The following is an 18,234-nucleotide window of genomic DNA, read 5'->3' on the forward strand; positions in this document are numbered from 1 at the left end:
GACAAGAGACAGAAGCCAAGTGAAACTCTTCCATTCTGTCCCAGTTAGTGGTGCCTTCAGAAGCATAGTGTACACACACACACGTGCACACACGTGCACACACACACACACACACACACACACACACACACACATACACACACAAACCCCTCCCTCCCCTCCATTTCACATCATATGTATTCCCCATCATTTCTATTTATTTTACAGTAATGTTTTAAGCGGTAGACATTCTCGCCCATAGATAGTTCATGTTTATTGCTCCACATTGCTGTGCATCCCACACGGTTGAACCTGTGTGGCACATGACGAGGTAAATAGATTTTCTGCATGAGGAGTGTGTTGTATATTTAGCCAGTCAAAAGGCCTATAATTGGCAGATTGAATAAACTCCAAGGCACTTAAGCGGTTATTCATTTAATCCTCTTCCTCCGCTTGCATCCCAAATGGCACTCTATTCCCTACATAGTGCACTACTTTTGACCAGAGCCCTATGGAGGTAGTGCACTAGCTAATAGGGTGCCATTTGGGATGGAAATGCGAGCGCTTTAGGTGCCAGGCTAGCTCTTGTTGCAGCATGTAATAATTGCATGTTTTTTTTGCTGTCGTAATGAAATGTTTGTCTCATTTTCTCACAACAGATAGTTATTGTTATCATTCACTTTCAGAAGGAGGTATTCAAGTTGTTGATGCATAACAGCCATCACAACACATTCATATGCATTAATGAGATCCTTATATTAATGAGATCCAGTATTGAAGTCTTTAGGTTAAGTACAGAGATTAGGTATAGTGCCTATCATAGCCCATCATCTTCAGACAGTTAATCACAGACAGACAGACAGACGGACAGACGGACAGACGGGCAGACGGGCAGACGGGCAGACTGGCCATCTGGCATTTTGGGCAAATGCCATGTGAGCTGGTCCATTTTAATCCAGTGGGCCTATCTAACTTGTTTTTCTTTCACAAAATGATCTTTATTTGGCTAATAATGGTGTATAGGATGATGTATTAAAAATATTAGGGCTAATTTCTGGTCCTAGTGCACCCCTGCAGACAGACACACAGACAGACACACAGACAGACACAGACACAGATACAGACACACAGACACAGAGGGGAGTGGGGACATGGGCTTGCCAAAAAAGGAGTTATCTTGAACCTAAAAGGTTAGGAGAACTCTTTGAAGAACTGTTTTTGGTTCCAGGTAGAACTCTTTTGGTTCCAGGTAGAACTCTTTTGGTTCCAGGTAGAACTCTTTCCACAGAGGAACCCAAGAGGGTTCTACCTGGAATCAAAAAGGGTTGTTTTTCCTGTTGGGACAGCTGAAGATGCCTTTCGGAACCCTTCTCTCTAAGAATGTAGCTTCATGTCATGGCGTATGGGTATGTGCAACTGCACGTCAAGTGTATCCACCAAGTTGGACCAGCATGCTCCAGTGGTGTCTAGGCCTGCAGTTGATGTAGTCTAATGGACCAAGTCCACAAGGTTTCCTATATTATAGGCTTCAGAGCATCAGTGTCGACTGTGGGCCCGGCTCCATGAGGGGGAAAAGGGGGACTTAGCCCTCTCATTTGAAACTTGAGCCCCTCAGTTTTAGTTTTATGTCGTTACATAAAAACAGCAAAAAAGTTCAAATAATTGAATGAAAGGTTGGCGCAAAAACTGTATCTCCGCTGCCCCAGCACCATGGACAGAGGGGCTGTGTGTAGGGGATAGGTTATGGAAAGCCACTGGGATGGTTTGATATGACTTCTTTGGGTTTCCTAAAAAGTGGGGGAAAACACTTCTGAATTGTGGTAGGCTACTGTAAGTGAATAACGTGATACTCCTCTGCCTGTAATATTTGATTTTGATTCATAAGGGCGGGGTCAAGATTACTGTTGAAGCTGCTTCACAAAAGACAGTACAGTATGAAGATAAGCTCAAACTGCTTCTCCAATAGAAATCCACGATCATTTATGTAGGTGATGTCATGGCGACATTGGCTAGCTAATAAGCTTATGCGCAAAAATACATAATCGGGCCTAACAATCATCCCGCTCCGAACTGCACATTTTATAGGCCTTCAAATCAAAGGCATCAAACCACAGAGGCCACTGCCAAGCCCAGCAGCTATGATGCTGCCTAGCTCCATCTAGCTCCCCATGCAGAGCCCACCCATCCTTCCACAAGTGCCGCCAGGATGCTGGCTCCACAGCCCCCTCCGCCTCCTACTGTTCCTGATAATCTTGGAGCCCAAGTTAGCCTGGAATCCTACGCTAGTGGCCTAGCCACCGGTTTTCTGTCCAAAAACGTTAATTTAATAGCAACGGGTTCATAGGAAGAGGGTGTCTGGGATATTCAGTTACTGCAGAATTCAATATAATTCCAATGCAAGAACCCAAATGACGCCCCTGTGTAGAGCTACATATTGGTGTTTCATCATAGAAATAGATACATTCTATAATGGTTTTCTTGGTGCCTATTGGTTTCTGTGATTGTAAACTATACCTGTTGGATACGTGTTTATGGTAGGCTGGCATTGCTTAATTGATTACATGGATTGAATTTAATCCACAGAAGTCTATTGTGCCATATCAAACACGTAGCTTTACTCATGAGCAGCCTGGTTTTCCATGTTTGGGCCTATTCACCTATTTGTTTAGCAAGATAGCTGTGCATGGCTACATGTCACTAGCCTGTAGGCTCTGTTTTTGTTATGTGGATCTCCATTTGCCTTTTGTTTACTGCTAATGTAACTAGGCTAAATATATATTGAACAACAATATGAAGAAATCAGTGAATTAAAAAAAAAATCATTAGGCCCTAATCTATGGATTTCACATAACTGAGAACACAGATATGTGTCTGTTGGTTACAGATACCTTAAACAATGGGCATCACAATGGGCCTCTGGATCTCATCACAGTATTTTTGTGCATTCAAATTGCCAATCGATAAAAATGCAATTGTGTTCGTTGTCCGTAGTTTATGCCTGCCCATACCATAACCCCACCGCCACCATGGGGCACTCTGTTCACAATGTTGACATCAGCAACTCACTCGCCCACACAACTCCATACACATGGTCTGAGGTTATGAGGCCAGTTGGACTTCCTGCCAAATTCTCTAAAATGACGTTGGAGGCGGCTTATGTTTGAGAAGTTAACATTCAATTATCTACCAACAGCTCTGGTTGACATTCCTGCAGTCAGCATGCCAATTGCACGCTCCCTCAAAACATTCAACATCTGTGGCATTGTGTTGTGTGACAAAACTGCACATTTTAGAATGGCCTTTTATTTTCCACAGCACAAGGTGCACCTGTGTAATGATCATGCTCTTTAATCAGCTTCTTGACATGCCACACCTGTCAGGCGGATTGTTTATCTTGGCAAAGAAGAAATGCTCACTAACAGGTATATAAACACATTTGTGAACAAAATATGAGAGAAATACGCTTATTGTGTGTATGAAACTTTTATTTCAGCTCATGAAACATGGGACCAACAGTTTACATGTTGTGTTTATATATTTGTTCAGTGTAGATTGTGTCATTCCTTTATTTATCTGATATTTTGTTTACTAGGCTTACTTGGTACTGTTGTTCTGTTTTCCTTCACTCGTTTGTATTGCAGTATTTTTGTTTGAATTTTGGTAAAACAGCTGTATGTATGGCTGCATTCACATAAGCTGTTTGTCATAGGTGATTTACCCTATCTATCTTGCAGCCTATTCATTACCAAAACGGCCTTGCTTTAGTGTGCAGGGCGCTTTCCATTGTACTGATACAGCGCAGCGGAGAGAGGTTGGAGAGAAATATGTAGCCTGTCACTTCAAAAGCACTCAATCAATGATCTCGGATCCTCGACATTTGAATTTTATGTGTATTGTGGTATAGCGTGAAATAAGCCGAATTTAATATGATTCAAATGCAAGAACACCCCAAAAGTGTGCCCCTTCACCGATTTCAACTTCCCCCTTTATCCTGGCGCAGGGTCTGGTCGACTGCACAGTGGTACATAGCAGTATTGCGATTAGAAATAGAAGACGCCCTCTTCTTGCGCTATGGAGAGTTGCAGCCAGGTTTACAGTATATCGTTCCAACACGCTTTCTGAAGCTCTCTCTCTTTTTATGTCACTATCGCTGTTTGCATGTAGACGCAGCCAATCTCTTCCCTATGACGCCGGCGAGGCTGGGCTCAGACGGGTTTGATCATAATATTTAACACACCCACCCAGTAAGAGCACGATACTAGTTCGAATGAGAAGTATAACAGCCACGGGACAAGTGGAAGCGAAAATCTCTGCACCTGCCAAGCGGTGTAGCCTACTGGCTCTGCTGTTCCTTGAACGGAAAGACGGAGACGGGAGATTTATATTTTTGACAGGATCTGGCCTAGGCTTGCATCCAGGTATCTTCAGCTGACAAAGCATCACATGTTTTTTTTTAAATCTCGTCGATTTTTTTGCGTTGCTTTTCTTTAACGCATTTTTTTGTGCCTGTTGCTATTTCCTACAAGGACGGTGGCTACATTTTTTAATCTGAAATTGAATAAAGACTGTCCCTCGGACTTTTAACAAAAATGACGATTGGACAGCATTGACACGTTTTTATGCTCAGCATTGCATGTTCTGAGGATGGAACAGTGCTTTCGCAACGCAATTGTGCTAAAACACGTTTAAAATTCCCTAAACTGTTCACTGCTATTACGATTAGATATTGTTTTGTGCCGTATTCAGAATAGCCACAGACCTATTTGCTTTAAGGTGCCTGCTCTCCGCAATGAGTCGGCATGTCCATCTGGTTGAATATGAATAATTCAGTCTTTTCTAAAAGACCAGCGCTCTGTGCGTAAACATGGAGTTTCTGATATAACACGGATTATGTTTGGAATGACCAGAAAAAATATCTAAATTATCTACATTGGGTTTTTGCTCCATATTTCACATGTACTATACTTTTTTATATATATCGGTGTTGTGCGCTGCTTTTATGGTTTAGTGATATAACAACAACTACTTAGAAGTGAATCCTGTACAAAATGATCAAGATGATACTGTTTCGTAAATTTCGAGTTTTGATACTCATGGTGTTTTTGGTGGCGTGCACCATGCACATTATGATAGACTTGCTCCCAAAACTAGAGAAGCGAGCGGCGGGACCGGAAACCGGCAACGGTGGCTGCCAGTGCACTCACAACCCGAGCGAGGAGGCCGGGAGCTGGGGGAAGCAACGCGCTAGGTCGGTGGCGGAACCGGGCTGGCCTAACAAACACACGCTGAGAATCCTGCAAGATTTTAGCAACGAGCCGAGCTCAAACCTCACGTCCCATTCCCTGGAAAAAATCCCTGCCGCTGGGGAGAGAGCGGAGTCTTTCAAACGAATGAAACAGTACGACGGGGCAGCGGATAACCAGAAGCCGCTCATCAGAGACGCCAGCCGGGGTAAGAACGTTGCTGCGCCCGGTATCTTCCGGCTGCCGTCTCTGTTCGAGCATCCTTTATACAAGACGGACCTGCCGACCCTCACAGACGACGACACCTTGTTCAACGTCAATACTGACATCAGGTTATATCCGAAAGCAGCGGGGAATCAAGAATGGTAAGCTGGGGATCAAATGAATCAGGCGTATCACCTTATAAGAAATCAAGGTGACAGGTGTATAGTGCCATAAATTGATTATTATCCTCAAGCAACCGTTACTTAAATTGACTTCCTCCCTGGCTTTCACTGTTTTAATTAAATTAATACAAAAGTGATATTAATAACTAATGGTCCACTTGTCCAGATACTTGAACTGAACATCAGTCAGTGTATCTCTGCTTGCTATCCACTACACCCCGTAGCTTAAAGGCTACATGACTATATATACATGACTTATTGTCCATACACTATTCATTGCACCTACTGCAAAGTGGTAGTCATGCATGTAAACCCATTCTTTATTCTCTACTGCTATCTCTCTCCATCCATCTATCTATCATAATTTCTCCTCACACTCTCTCCATTCTATGGGGAGATCGTTAACTGGAAGACAATCCAATCTCTCTATTCAACTCTTCCTCTCCACCTCTACCGTTGTGTAGTGAATAAACTATCTATCCATCCTTTCTTTTGATCTGAACTGTGGTGGTCTTCTGAGCACCCCTCTGCCCTCTGCACCTGTAGGCTACTTACCTATTTTATTCTGCCGTGGTTTACTCTAATATCTAATGATCTCCTAAGCATGTGGGGGTAGGAATACTATTTTCATACTTATTGTGTTATTACAATGTAACAACTTAATTAAGAAAAGAGAGTTTGGCCACAGATATGTGTCCTGTATTCAACCAACACTGTAGGCATAGATGTTAGGTTATTTGATTTGACTGTAGCCAATGTATGACTTCAATAACGATGCTGTTTATGTTCAATCATGTGTAAACAACATATTGATTGAATTTCAATGGTGAGTCTCTCCAATTTATTTTATGATGATGTGATTGCCATATATGGTGGTTACATCATAAACATTGGCTTGAGGTTTGCTTAGCAAAATAGTGTTGTTTATCACAGCACTATTTTACACCTTCATTAAGCGGCAGCTTCCTTGATATTGCATGTAGGACTCTACTTTGACGGCCGGTGTGATATTTGATTTAATTCATGTCATTTGATTAGACTTAATTACATTTCTAAGGAAACTTTTTGATAACCTGGATACCATCATAAAAATCTGAAATCCATCCAATCCCAAAGCAGACCCTGTAACACACCCATTAATGCAGGAGAATACTGTGAGGCTTATGAACACACCTGAGGCTGGTGGGAGGAGCTACAGTGTAGGAGGACAGGATCATTGTAATGTCTGGAATGGAATCAATGGAACGGAGTCCAACACGTTGTTACCATGTGTCTGATGTGGTACCATTCCATTTATTCCATTCCAGCCATTACAATGAGCCCAACCTCCTATAGCTTCTCCCACTAGCCTCCTCTGCTGTAGCAGTCATCTTTGTTACCAAACCTGTAGCAGTGAATTAGACAATGCATTGACAGTTGAGCTCCTCTCCTCTTCTCCTTTCCTACAACTCATCCCTCGCTTCTGTTCTCCATCCACTAGGCACAATGAAGCTAACGTGGAAGAGGAGGAGTACCCCCCTACAGGGGAGGTGACAGCCGAGTCCTACCCCAACTGGCTTCGCTTCCACATCGGTATCAACCGCTACGAACTCTACTCCAGACACAACCCTGTCCTGGACTCCCTGCTCAAGGATCTGGTCACCCAGAGGATCACCAGTGTGGGTGAGTCTGGGATGAACTAGAATACCAAGAATACTGTGCAGTGCATCTCTGTGAGACTGTTGTGGATGGAGGGAGGGAGGGAGGGAGGGAGGGAGGGAGGGAGGGAGGGAGGGAGGGAGGGAGGGAGGGAGGGAGGGAGGGAGGGAGGGAGGGAGCGAGGGAGGGAGGGAGGGAGGGAAAAAAAAAACTATGATACACACATAGACACTTAAGTAAAGGCATTATATAGAAAGCCACATTTAATCAACATCCGGTGCTTTTGTCCCAATGCTGAGTTTCAATTAAATCCCCCTTCATTTTTACCTGAGGCCCTTGTTACAGATAGCAAATACATTCAGAGGAAGTGAAAAATAGATGAAAAACCATCAATCCTTCTGTGTCAAACAGTTTGGTTATGGAAAATAATCTTTCAGACCTCAAAGCAATCATACCGAGTGTTTAGGTGACATTATGTGGCTGTCGCAGGCTTAATGTGTCCACCTCTGTGACTGCTACTGTTCCCACTGGAGAGCTACAGCTGCAATGAAGTACACTTACCAGTCTGAGGTCTGCCATATCATAAACCTGTGTGTGTGTAAGGGGCTCGGGGTGGCTGTGTGGGTGTGTGTGTGTGCCTGCATGCGAGGGATACATACGTACACAGTCTCGTGTCTATGCTGATGTTTGTGTGCATGCAAAGACGAGGGCTAAAATAAGAACCGCTGCACCACGCCATTAAAGTTCCCTCCAGCATTGATATTAGTTCCTCAATCACTCCTGGACAGGATGTAATCACTCGTGCTCCATGGCACCTCTTGTTCTAGGTGTGTGTCACCCACTGTTTCCACTGCTCTGCCCATCAATCAACTGCATCTGCACTCAGAGATGGCCATATAAAACGCTGTGTGTGTAGGGGAAGCAATGTGGGGGTTGTGGAGGAGTGTGTGTGTGTGTGTGTGTGTGTGTGTGTGAGTGTGTGTGTGTGTGTGTGTGTGTGTGTGTGTGTGTGTGTGTGTGTGTGTGTGTGCATACTGTACCTCCACACAGACAACACAGGGTGCAGATATTGAGGAAAGTTTCCACTTCAGCATTTTTCCTGCTGATAATGTTTGGTTGAGCCTGTCTCTCTGTAAAGATATGACCTTTTTCTCAGTGTGCAGAACATCTCATAACTCATACATCTACAGAGGCCCAGGTGTGTGTGTGCGTGTGTGTGTGTGTGCGTGCGTGCGTGCGTGTGTGTGTGTGACCATGCGTGTGTGTGTGCGTGTGTACGCCTGTGTGTGTGTTTGAGAGAGAGGGAGAGAGAGAGAGAGAGAGAGAGAGAAAGAGAGAGAGAACGCATTCATCAATATGATACAGAAGTGTTCCACCGAGAGGGAGCTTTTGTAAAAAAAAAAATACATTGTCATTTATGAATTCAGGGATGCTCAGATAGAGAGAGCACTATGGATGGCCATCATAACCGTTGTGGAATGCATAGCAGTGCTTCTACTACAGGTGGCCGTGACTCACACTGTAGGCTACTCTATGCTAACACTGGCCTAGTTTCAATCCACTTGAACCATGAATCTCATTTGAATGTTTCATCAGGGATGACCTTTTTGAGTTTTGTCGATTAGATCAGCGCTCCCCAGCTGGTGCATCTCATCCAGTTCCTTTTGGATCGCGGGTCGCGGCTTATTATCAGTGTCCTAGTTACACACAATGGTTTTGTTTGTGGGGGCGGGTCACAAGCAGTTTTCGAAAGCTTTATATAGAGGTAGGTCACGGTGGCAAAGTGTTTAGACAACTAAAGGATTAATGTTAGATTATCTGATAGCACTATCAATATGACCCAGCAACCGGAAAATCTAATACATCTTGCCCTATAACAAAAGAGAGAAATAGTAAGAGAGAGAGACCTAGCTGGGAGAGAGAGAGTTTAAGAAAGACAGAGTTTAAGTGAGAAATACAGAGAAATAAAGAGAGATTGAGAGAGAAAGACAGAGAAATATAAATAAAGTGAGTGTGAGAGCAAAGGAGAAAGAAAGAGTGAAAGAGGAGACTGCAGGGCTTGTTTACATTGTGGTTAGGCAGAGCTGCAGGGTTGTGTAATATGCTCAAGTTAATGCTCTGTAATATATGGACAAATCCCCTGAAAGCCTGTCCATTATGACAGAAACACAAGCCATTTAGACAGCCCCTCTCAGGCCTTTTGTTAGACAGATAATCAGGCAGAGTCTGGAGCGTGTCTGATTTAGCCTGGCCCACTCCCTCCGCGTGAAACGGAGCGACGGCGCTACGGCCAGATCTGAAGGGAAAGATGGGCGTAGGTAATTGTACTGTTCTTTTACACGGGCGGAGAGAGTTTTGGAGTTGGACAACTTCTAGCCTCCTGGGTAGTCTGGAGTTTCCTAGTTACTGTACAGCCTAACCTGGTCCACCTCTAACAGGGTTATTGAGTCTTCTCTTTGCAATTAAGGAGGAGATCCATGCATGGATTCAGCTGAAGTGTAGTAGCTACTGTTTCCTGTATAATAATGTATTTGTACATCACTGGAATATGATCACTGAAAAGAGCTGAAGGCAATAGTTTGGTAAGACCTCCTATGAAGACACATATTACTGTAAGTGCATTTACAACACTTCACAATGCTTATAATGCATTATGAAGAGGGTGAAGAGGGTATTCACTAAGTGTTACCAATCGTTTGTATTAGGTACGTCAATGTGAAGAAAACACACAGACAGGTTTCGTCAACATCAAAGAGAGGATGGCATTGACGTTTCTCTAAAAGTAGGGTTTTTCTGCTTGCACGAACGCGCACACACACACACACACGCTCGCGCATATAGAAGTCAGAACCATGAACAGCCGCATCATATTAAGCTTACGTTGATTGGATTAAATCGTTTTTGGTATCTTTTAGTTGTCACTGTATTAGACTAAGCATAGGTGATTTGATGATGTTGACATGTTGAAGTGTAAATGGTGCTGGAATAGTGGAGTTTCTGTTTTCTTTGTGACTTACAGTAACTCTCTGTGGTTCTAAATCAATAGTTGTTTAGTGGTCCGAAAATGTCAGAAACATGAACTTTCTTGACCATGCTGTGGGTCATGTAACTATCTGTTACTGTACATGGAATATGCTTTGTGGACTTCACTGGACAGAGGATGTTATCCGGTTTTGTGATGAAAGAAAGGTTTGGTTGAATTTATTCTGCCACTGTGTCTTGTTATTGTCTCGGCCTTTAGGCCTGTATATCACAGTGCCAAGGCATATGGACCAAACAACACAATTATCACAACAGACAGGTTGTAATATAGCTCTTTGGGTGGGGGGCTTGGCTTCCCCAGTGATTTTACCTACACACTGCTACTGGACAGGTTGTAATATAGCTCTTTGGGGGGGGGGGGGGGGCTTGGGTTCCCCAGTGATTTTACCTACACACTGCTACTGGACAGGTTGTAATATAGCTCTTTGGGGGGTGGCTTGGGTTCCCCAGTAATTTTACCTACACACTGCTACTGGACAGGTTGGAATATAGCTCTTTGGGGGGGGGGGGGGGGGGCTTGGGTTCCCCAGTGATTTTACCTACACACTGCTACTGGACAGGTTGTAATATAGCTCTTTGGGGGGTGGCTTGGGTTCCCCAGTAATTTTACCTACACACTGCTACTGGACAGGTTGGAATATAGCTCTTTGGGGGGGGGGGGGGCTTGGGTTCCCCAGTGATTTTACCTACACACTGCTACTGGACAGGTTGTAATATAGCACTTTGGGGGGTGGCTTGGGTTCCCCAGTAATTTTACCTACACACTGCTACTGGACAGGTTGTAATATAGCACTTTGGGGGGTGGCTTGGGTTCCCCAGTAATTTTACCTACACACTGCTACTGGACAGGTCGTGGAAGACAATGATTGCAAATTGATTCATATTTCTGGAATATTGATAAGTGTCAGTTGGGAAATCGAGTACGCATCGTCTCAATGCTCATTTTGGCCAAAACACCTTCAGTCTCTAATTATCACTATCGAACACAACAGCAAGTGGCCACGATAAAGGGCCTAATCCAAGTGTTAAATGTGAGATTCAGCCTACTGCGGGACATAGAACTTCATTGCCCCCTAGTGCTCATACGCGATAGGAACATATTCTGCATTGTGAATTCATGTGGAATTTTATACTTTTTCTTAAAACCGGCTGTTTAATAGTTAAGAAAATGTTTCAATTTGTCACATTCCTAGTGGGGTGGGGGAAGGGTGGCCATTGGTGTGTGTGTGTGTGTGCCTGCGTTTGTGTGTGCCTGCGTGTGTGTGCTCGTGTATGGTTGTGTGGATGTGTGTTTCTGTACCTCAAGATGATACAGTAAATTCACATTTGACCTCTTTGTCTCTTCCCTAAACAGTCATGAAGTCAGGAGGAACTCAACTGAAGCTCATCATGACCTTCCATAACTACGGACAGGCGCTGTTCAAGCCCATGAAGTAAGTACCAATCGTTTGTATAAAATGTACAAGAAGGATGAAGGATAACCTACCTGACATCTCTTCAAGTAGTGTCTGTAGTGTCTGTAGTGTCTGTAATGTCTGTAATGACTGTGGTGCCTGTGGTGCCGGTGGTGTCTGTGGTGCCGGTGTCTGTGGCATCTGTAGCGTATGCGGCATCTGTGGTGTCTGTGGTGCCTGTGGTGTCTGTGGCACATGTAGCGTCTGTAGTGTATGTGGTGTCTGCGGCGCCCGTGGCACCTGTATCGTCGTAGTGTCTGTAGTGTCTGTGGTGTCTGCGGCGCCCGTGGCACCTGTATCGTCGTAGTGTCTGTAGTGTCTGTGGCAGATTGAATAAATGTTGACAAAGTAAAAGACCTTCTAATCATCCATTTATGAACGTTAATGACATCATAATATATCACGTTTGCCTATTTATGTCCTAATGATGCCCTACCTATGTCCAATATAATACTATTTATGTCCTAATGATGCCCTACCTATGTCCAATATAATACTATTTATGTCCTATATATGTCCTAATGATGCCCTACCTATGTCCAATATAATACTATTTATGTCCTATATATGTCCTAATGATGCCCTACCTATGTCCAATATAATACTATTTATGTCCTAATGATGCCCTACCTATGTCCAATATAATACTATTTATGTCCTATATATGTCCTAATGATGCCCTACCTATGTCCAATATAATACTATTTATGTCCTATTTATGTCCTAATGATGCCCTACCTATGTCCAATATAATACTATTTATGTCCTAATGATGCCCTACCTATGTCCAATATAATACTATTTATGTCCTAATGATGCCCTACCTATGTCCAATATAATACTATTTATGTCCTATTTATGTCCTACCTATGTCCAATATAATACTATTTATGTCCTAATGATGCCCTACCTATGTCCAATATAATACGATTTATGTCCTAATGATGCCCTACCTATGTCCAATATAATACTATTTATGTCCTAATGATGCCCTACCTATGTCCAATATAATACTATTTATGTCCTATTTATGTCCTAATGATGCCCTACCTATGGCCAATATAATACTATTTATGTCCTAATGATGCCCTACCTATGTCCAATATAATACTATTTATGTCCTATTTATGTCCTAATGATGCCCTACCTATGGCCAATATAATACTATTTATGTCCTAATGATGCCCTACCTATGGCCAATATAATACTATTTATGTCCTAATGATGCCCTACCTATGTCCAATATAATACTATTTATGTCCTAATGATGCCCTACCTATGTCCAATATAATACTATTTATGTCCTATTTATGTCCTAATGATGCCCTACCTATGTCCAATATAATACTATTTATGTCCTAATGATGCCCTACCTATGGCCAATATAATACTATTTATGTCCTAATGATGCCCTACCTATGGCCAATATAATACTGTTTATGTCCTAATGATGCCCTACCTATGTCCAATATAATACTATTTATGTCCTAATGATGCCCTACCTATGTCCAATATAATACTATTTATGTCCTATTTATGCTCTATTATGTCTTAGTTATGCCATATTTTGTCCTATTTATGTCCCATTTATGTCCAATTTAATTCTATTTATGCCCTAATTATATCCTATTTATGCCCTATTTATATCCTATTTATGTCATTTTTATACCCTATTTATGCTAAGACAGGCCGCCATTTACTTTGCTTCTTTTACTCTACTTTACTCTTTTAACACCAAATCCTATATCAAACTCCCTGATGTGCTTGATCAACTAAAGGAATGAACAAAGTGCTACCTAAAAACCAAACATTTTATTTCAGGGAAAAACAACCAGAATAAATGCTAGACATTTCAACTGCTGCGCTCATGACTGGTTAGGATCCATCATTCATTTTCTGTCTGATCTGTTCTAGTGGGGAATGATCAGTCTGTTTTCAATGAATTAATGAATTAACATCAACAGGCTTACGTGTTAATTAAAAAGATAACCCAGAGCCGTCACACCAAGCTCTTGGGGGAGACATTTTGCCAACATAAGCACGGCACATAAAAACCATCCAGCTGAGTTATTATGCCCAGTGAATTCCCCCACCGTTAAAACAGACTGTGTGTGTGTGTGTGTGTGTGTGTGTGTGTGTGTGTGTGTGTCTTGGCTAACTTGCCTGTGATCAAACAGTAATTGCTCAAGAGCCCACTTTGACACATTGGATGCTGGCGTTTCCGACTGAATTGAACCACAGTGTGGCGATAGAGAGAGAGAGCGAGCGAGAGAGAGCAAGCGAGCTGCCTCTTCTTCATTGCAGGTGCGATGTGGTGGTGACCCATAGAGGTTTAATAAGGTATCACACTTTTCTGTTAGCTAAACTCCAATGTTTACTTTGATGTTGAATAAATAAAAATAAAGACTACAACAAAGGCTATGGTTTAAGATTATGTGGTATTTTGTAACAAAGTGAGCTAGCGTACTCAAAGTCCACTTACCCACATTAAAATTAAGCCAATTCACAACTCAGGCTTTTCCCTCTGTGTTTAGTTCCTATTTCTGAATGCCTCTAGACGAGACAATGTTTAGAATTCATCTGTCAGAGGTTCCAATAGTGTTTGCAGAAATATGTATGATTCTGTGATGTCCCTGAGCCCCACAGACAGCTGGGGAGGCAGGACAGACTGAGGCTGTCTCGCTGATGCTGTGTGTGTGTGTGTGTGTGTGTGTGTGTGTGTGTGTGTGTGTGTGTGTGTGTGTGTGTGTGTGTGTGTGTGTGTGTGTTGACTGGCCGTTGTGCCTCAGCACGTGTCAATGTTCACACTGTTAACATGCAGAGTTACTGCCCTGGCTGTCTCCTCGTATCATGTCTCCTCATATCATTCAGCAAGTCCAGCCGAGCATAGAGCTAATTTGGGCTGGTTAGTTTTGGGATAGCTTTGCGTTAGCTTAAGGGTGAACTATGGGTTAGCTTTGGGTTAGCTTTGGGCTGTCATTAGGCTGATTATGGGCTAGCTTTGAGCTAGACTTGCTTGGCTGGCTTTGGGCAACCTATGATTAGATTGGCAGGTTAGCATCATGCACCAAGTCAACCAATCCAGGGTGTTTCTTGCATGTGAGAAAATGATGTGAAATAGTAGAAAGCCAGCTGCACTTGGGGTGTTTGAAATACAGTATATTGAATGATGATAGTCAGTGGGGTGTTTGAAATACAGTATATTGAATGATGATAGTCAGTGGGGTGTTTGAAATACAGTATATTGAATGATGATAGTCAGTGGGGTGTTTGAAATACAGTATATTGAATGATAATAGTCAGTGGGGTGTTTGAAATACAGTATATTGAATGATAATAGTCAGTGGGGTGTTTGAAATACAGTATATTGAATGATGATAGTCAGTGGGGTGTTTGAAATACAGTATATTGAATGATGATAGTCATCGGGGTGTTTGAAATACAGTATATTGAATGATGATAGTCAGTGGGGTGTTTGAAATACAGTATATTGAATGATGATAGTCATCGGGGTGTTTGAAATACAGTATATTGAATGATGATAGTCAGTGGGGTGTTTGAAATACAGTATATTGAATGATGATAGTCAGTGGGGTGTTTGAAATACAGTATATTGAATGATGATAGTCAGTGGGGTGTTTGAAATACAGTATATTGAATGATGATAGTCATCGGGGTGTTTGAAATACAGTATATTGAATGATGATAGTCAGTGGGGTGTTTGAAATACAGTATATTGAATGATGATAGTCAGTGGGGTGTTTGAAATACAGTATATTGAATGATGATAGTCAGTGGGGTGTTTGAAATACAGTATATTGAATGATGATAGTCAGTGTGGTGTGTGAAATACAGTATATTGAATGATGATAGTCAGTGTGGTGTTTGAAATACAGTATATTGAATGATGATAGTCAGTGGGGTGTTTGAAATACAGTATATTGAATGATAATAGTCAGTGGGGTGTTTGAAATACAGTATATTGAATGATGATAGTCAGTGGGGTGTTTGAAATACAGTATATTGAATGATGATAGTCAGTGGGGTGTTTGAAATACAGTATATTGAATGATGATAGTCAGTGGGGTGTTTGAAATACAGTATATTGAATGATGATAGTCAGTGGGGTGTTTGAAATACAGTATATTGAATGATGATAGTCAGTGGGGTGTTTGAAATACAGTATATTGAATGATGATAGTCAGTGGGGTGTTTGAAATACAGTATATTGAATGATGATAGTCAGTGGGGTGTTTGAAATACAGTATATTGAATGATGATAGTCAGTGGGGTGTTTGAAATACAGTATATTGAATGATGATAGTCAGTGGGGTGTTTGAAATACAGTATATTGAATGATGATAGTCAGTGGGGTGTTTGAAATACAGTATATTGAATGATGATAGTCAGTGGGGTGTTTGAAATACAGTATATTGAATGATGATAGTCAGTGGGGTGTTTGAAATACAGTATATTGAATGATGATAGTCAGTGGGGTGTTTGAAATACAGTATATTGAATGATGATAGTCAGTGGGGTGTTTGAAATACAGTATATTGAATGATGATAGTCAGTGGGGTGTTTGAAATACAGTATATTGAATGATGATAGTCAGTGGGGTGTTTGAAATACAGTATATTGAATGATGATAGTCAGTGGGGTGTTTGAAATACAGTATATTGAATGATGATAGTCAGTGGGGTGTTTGAAATACAGTATATTGAATGATGATAGTCAGTGGGGTGTTTGAAATACAGTATATTGAATGATGATAGTCAGTGGGGTGTTTGAAATACAGTATATTCAATGATGATAGTCAGTGGGGTGTTTGAAATACAGTATATTGAATGATGATAGTCAGTGGAGTGTTTGAAATACAGTATATTGAATGATGATAGTCAGTGGGGTGTTTGAAATACAGTATATTGAATGATGATAGTCAGTGGGGTGTTTGAAATACAGTATATTGAATGATGATAGTCAGTGGGGTGTTTGAAATACAGTATATTGAATGATGATAGTCAGTGGGGTGTTTGAAATACAGTATATTGAATGATGATAGTCATCGGGGTGTTTGAAATACAGTATATTGAATGATGATAGTCAGTGGGGTGTTTGAAATACAGTATATTGAATGATGATAGTCATCGGGGTGTTTGAAATACAGTATATTGAATGATGATAGTCAGTGGGGTGTTTGAAATACAGTATATCGAATGATGATAGTCAGTGGGGTGTTTGAAATACAGTATATTGAATGATGATAGTCAGTGGGGTGTTTGAAATACAGTATATTGAATGATGATAGTCAGTGGGGTGTTTGAAATACAGTATATTGAATGATGATAGTCAGTGGAGTGTTTGAAATACAGTATATTGAATGATGATAGTCATCGGGGTGTTTGAAATACAGTATATTGAATGATGATAGTCAGTGGGGTGTTTGAAATACAGTATATTCAATGATGATAGTCAGTGGGGTGTTTGAAATACAGTATATTGAATGATGATAGTCAGTGGGGTGTTTGAAATACAGTATATTGAATGATGATAGTCAGTGGGGTGTTTGAAATACAGTATATCCAATGATGATAGTCAGTGGGGTGTTTGAAATACAGTATATTGAATGATGATAGTCAGTGGGGTGTTTGAAATACAGTATATTGAATGATGATAGTCAGTGGGGTGTTTGAAATACAGTATATTGAATGATGATAGTCAGTGGGGTGTTTGAAATACAGTATATTGAATGATGATAGTCATCGGGGTGTTTGAAATACAGTATATTGAATGATGATAGTCAGTGGGGTGTTTGAAATACAGTATATTGAATGATGATAGTCAGTGGGGTGTTTGAAATACAGTATATTGAATGATGATAGTCATGGGGGTGTTTGAAATACAGTATATTGAATGATGATAGTCAGTGGGGTGTTTGAAATACAGTATATTGAATGATGATAGTCAGTGGGGTGTTTGAAATACAGTATATTGAATGATGATAGTCAGTGGGGTGTTTGAAATACAGTATATTGAATGATGATAGTCAGTGGGGTGTTTGAAATACAGTATATTGAATGATGATAGTCAGTGGGGTGTTTGAAATACAGTATATTGAATGATGATAGTCAGTGGGGTGTTTGAAATACAGTATATTGAATGATGATAGTCAGTGGGGTGTTTGAAATACAGTATATTGAATGATGATAGTCAGTGTGGTGTTTGAAATACAGTATATTGAATGATGATAGTCAGTGGGGTGTTTGAAATACAGTATATTGAATGATGATAGTCATCGGGGTGTTTGAAATACAGTATATTGAATGATGATAGTCATCGGGGTGTTTGAAATACAGTATATTGAATGATGATAGTCAGTGGGGTGTTTGAAATACAGTATATTGAATGATGATAGTCAGTGGGGTGTTTGAAATACAGTATATTGAATGATGATAGTCAGTGGGGTGTTTGAAATACAGTATATTGAATGAT

General features: G+C 41.3%; 2 protein-coding genes across 5 annotated transcripts in view; both read left to right on the plus strand.

The window, feature by feature from the left end:
• LOC110538788 (brain protein I3) overlaps positions 1 to 18,234 on the plus strand; it is a 698,720-nt gene that overhangs the window by 405,156 nt on the left and 275,330 nt on the right. The window lies entirely within an intron of this gene.
• The window catches only part of LOC110538766 (extracellular serine/threonine protein kinase FAM20C), an 81,794-nt gene continuing 67,650 nt past the window's right edge, over positions 4,091 to 18,234 (plus strand). The window contains exons 1-3 of the mRNA XM_036941578.1: positions 4,091 to 5,587; positions 7,089 to 7,270; positions 11,643 to 11,721. Coding sequence (XP_036797473.1) covers positions 5,028 to 5,587; positions 7,089 to 7,270; positions 11,643 to 11,721 — 821 coding nt within the window. The 5' untranslated portion in view covers positions 4,091 to 5,027. The remainder of the gene's footprint in view (positions 5,588 to 7,088; positions 7,271 to 11,642; positions 11,722 to 18,234) is intronic.

The sequence above is a fragment of the Oncorhynchus mykiss genome, chromosome 13 (assembly GCF_013265735.2).
Source record: "Oncorhynchus mykiss isolate Arlee chromosome 13, USDA_OmykA_1.1, whole genome shotgun sequence".
In the NCBI taxonomy this organism is placed as follows: domain Eukaryota; kingdom Metazoa; phylum Chordata; class Actinopteri; order Salmoniformes; family Salmonidae; genus Oncorhynchus; species Oncorhynchus mykiss.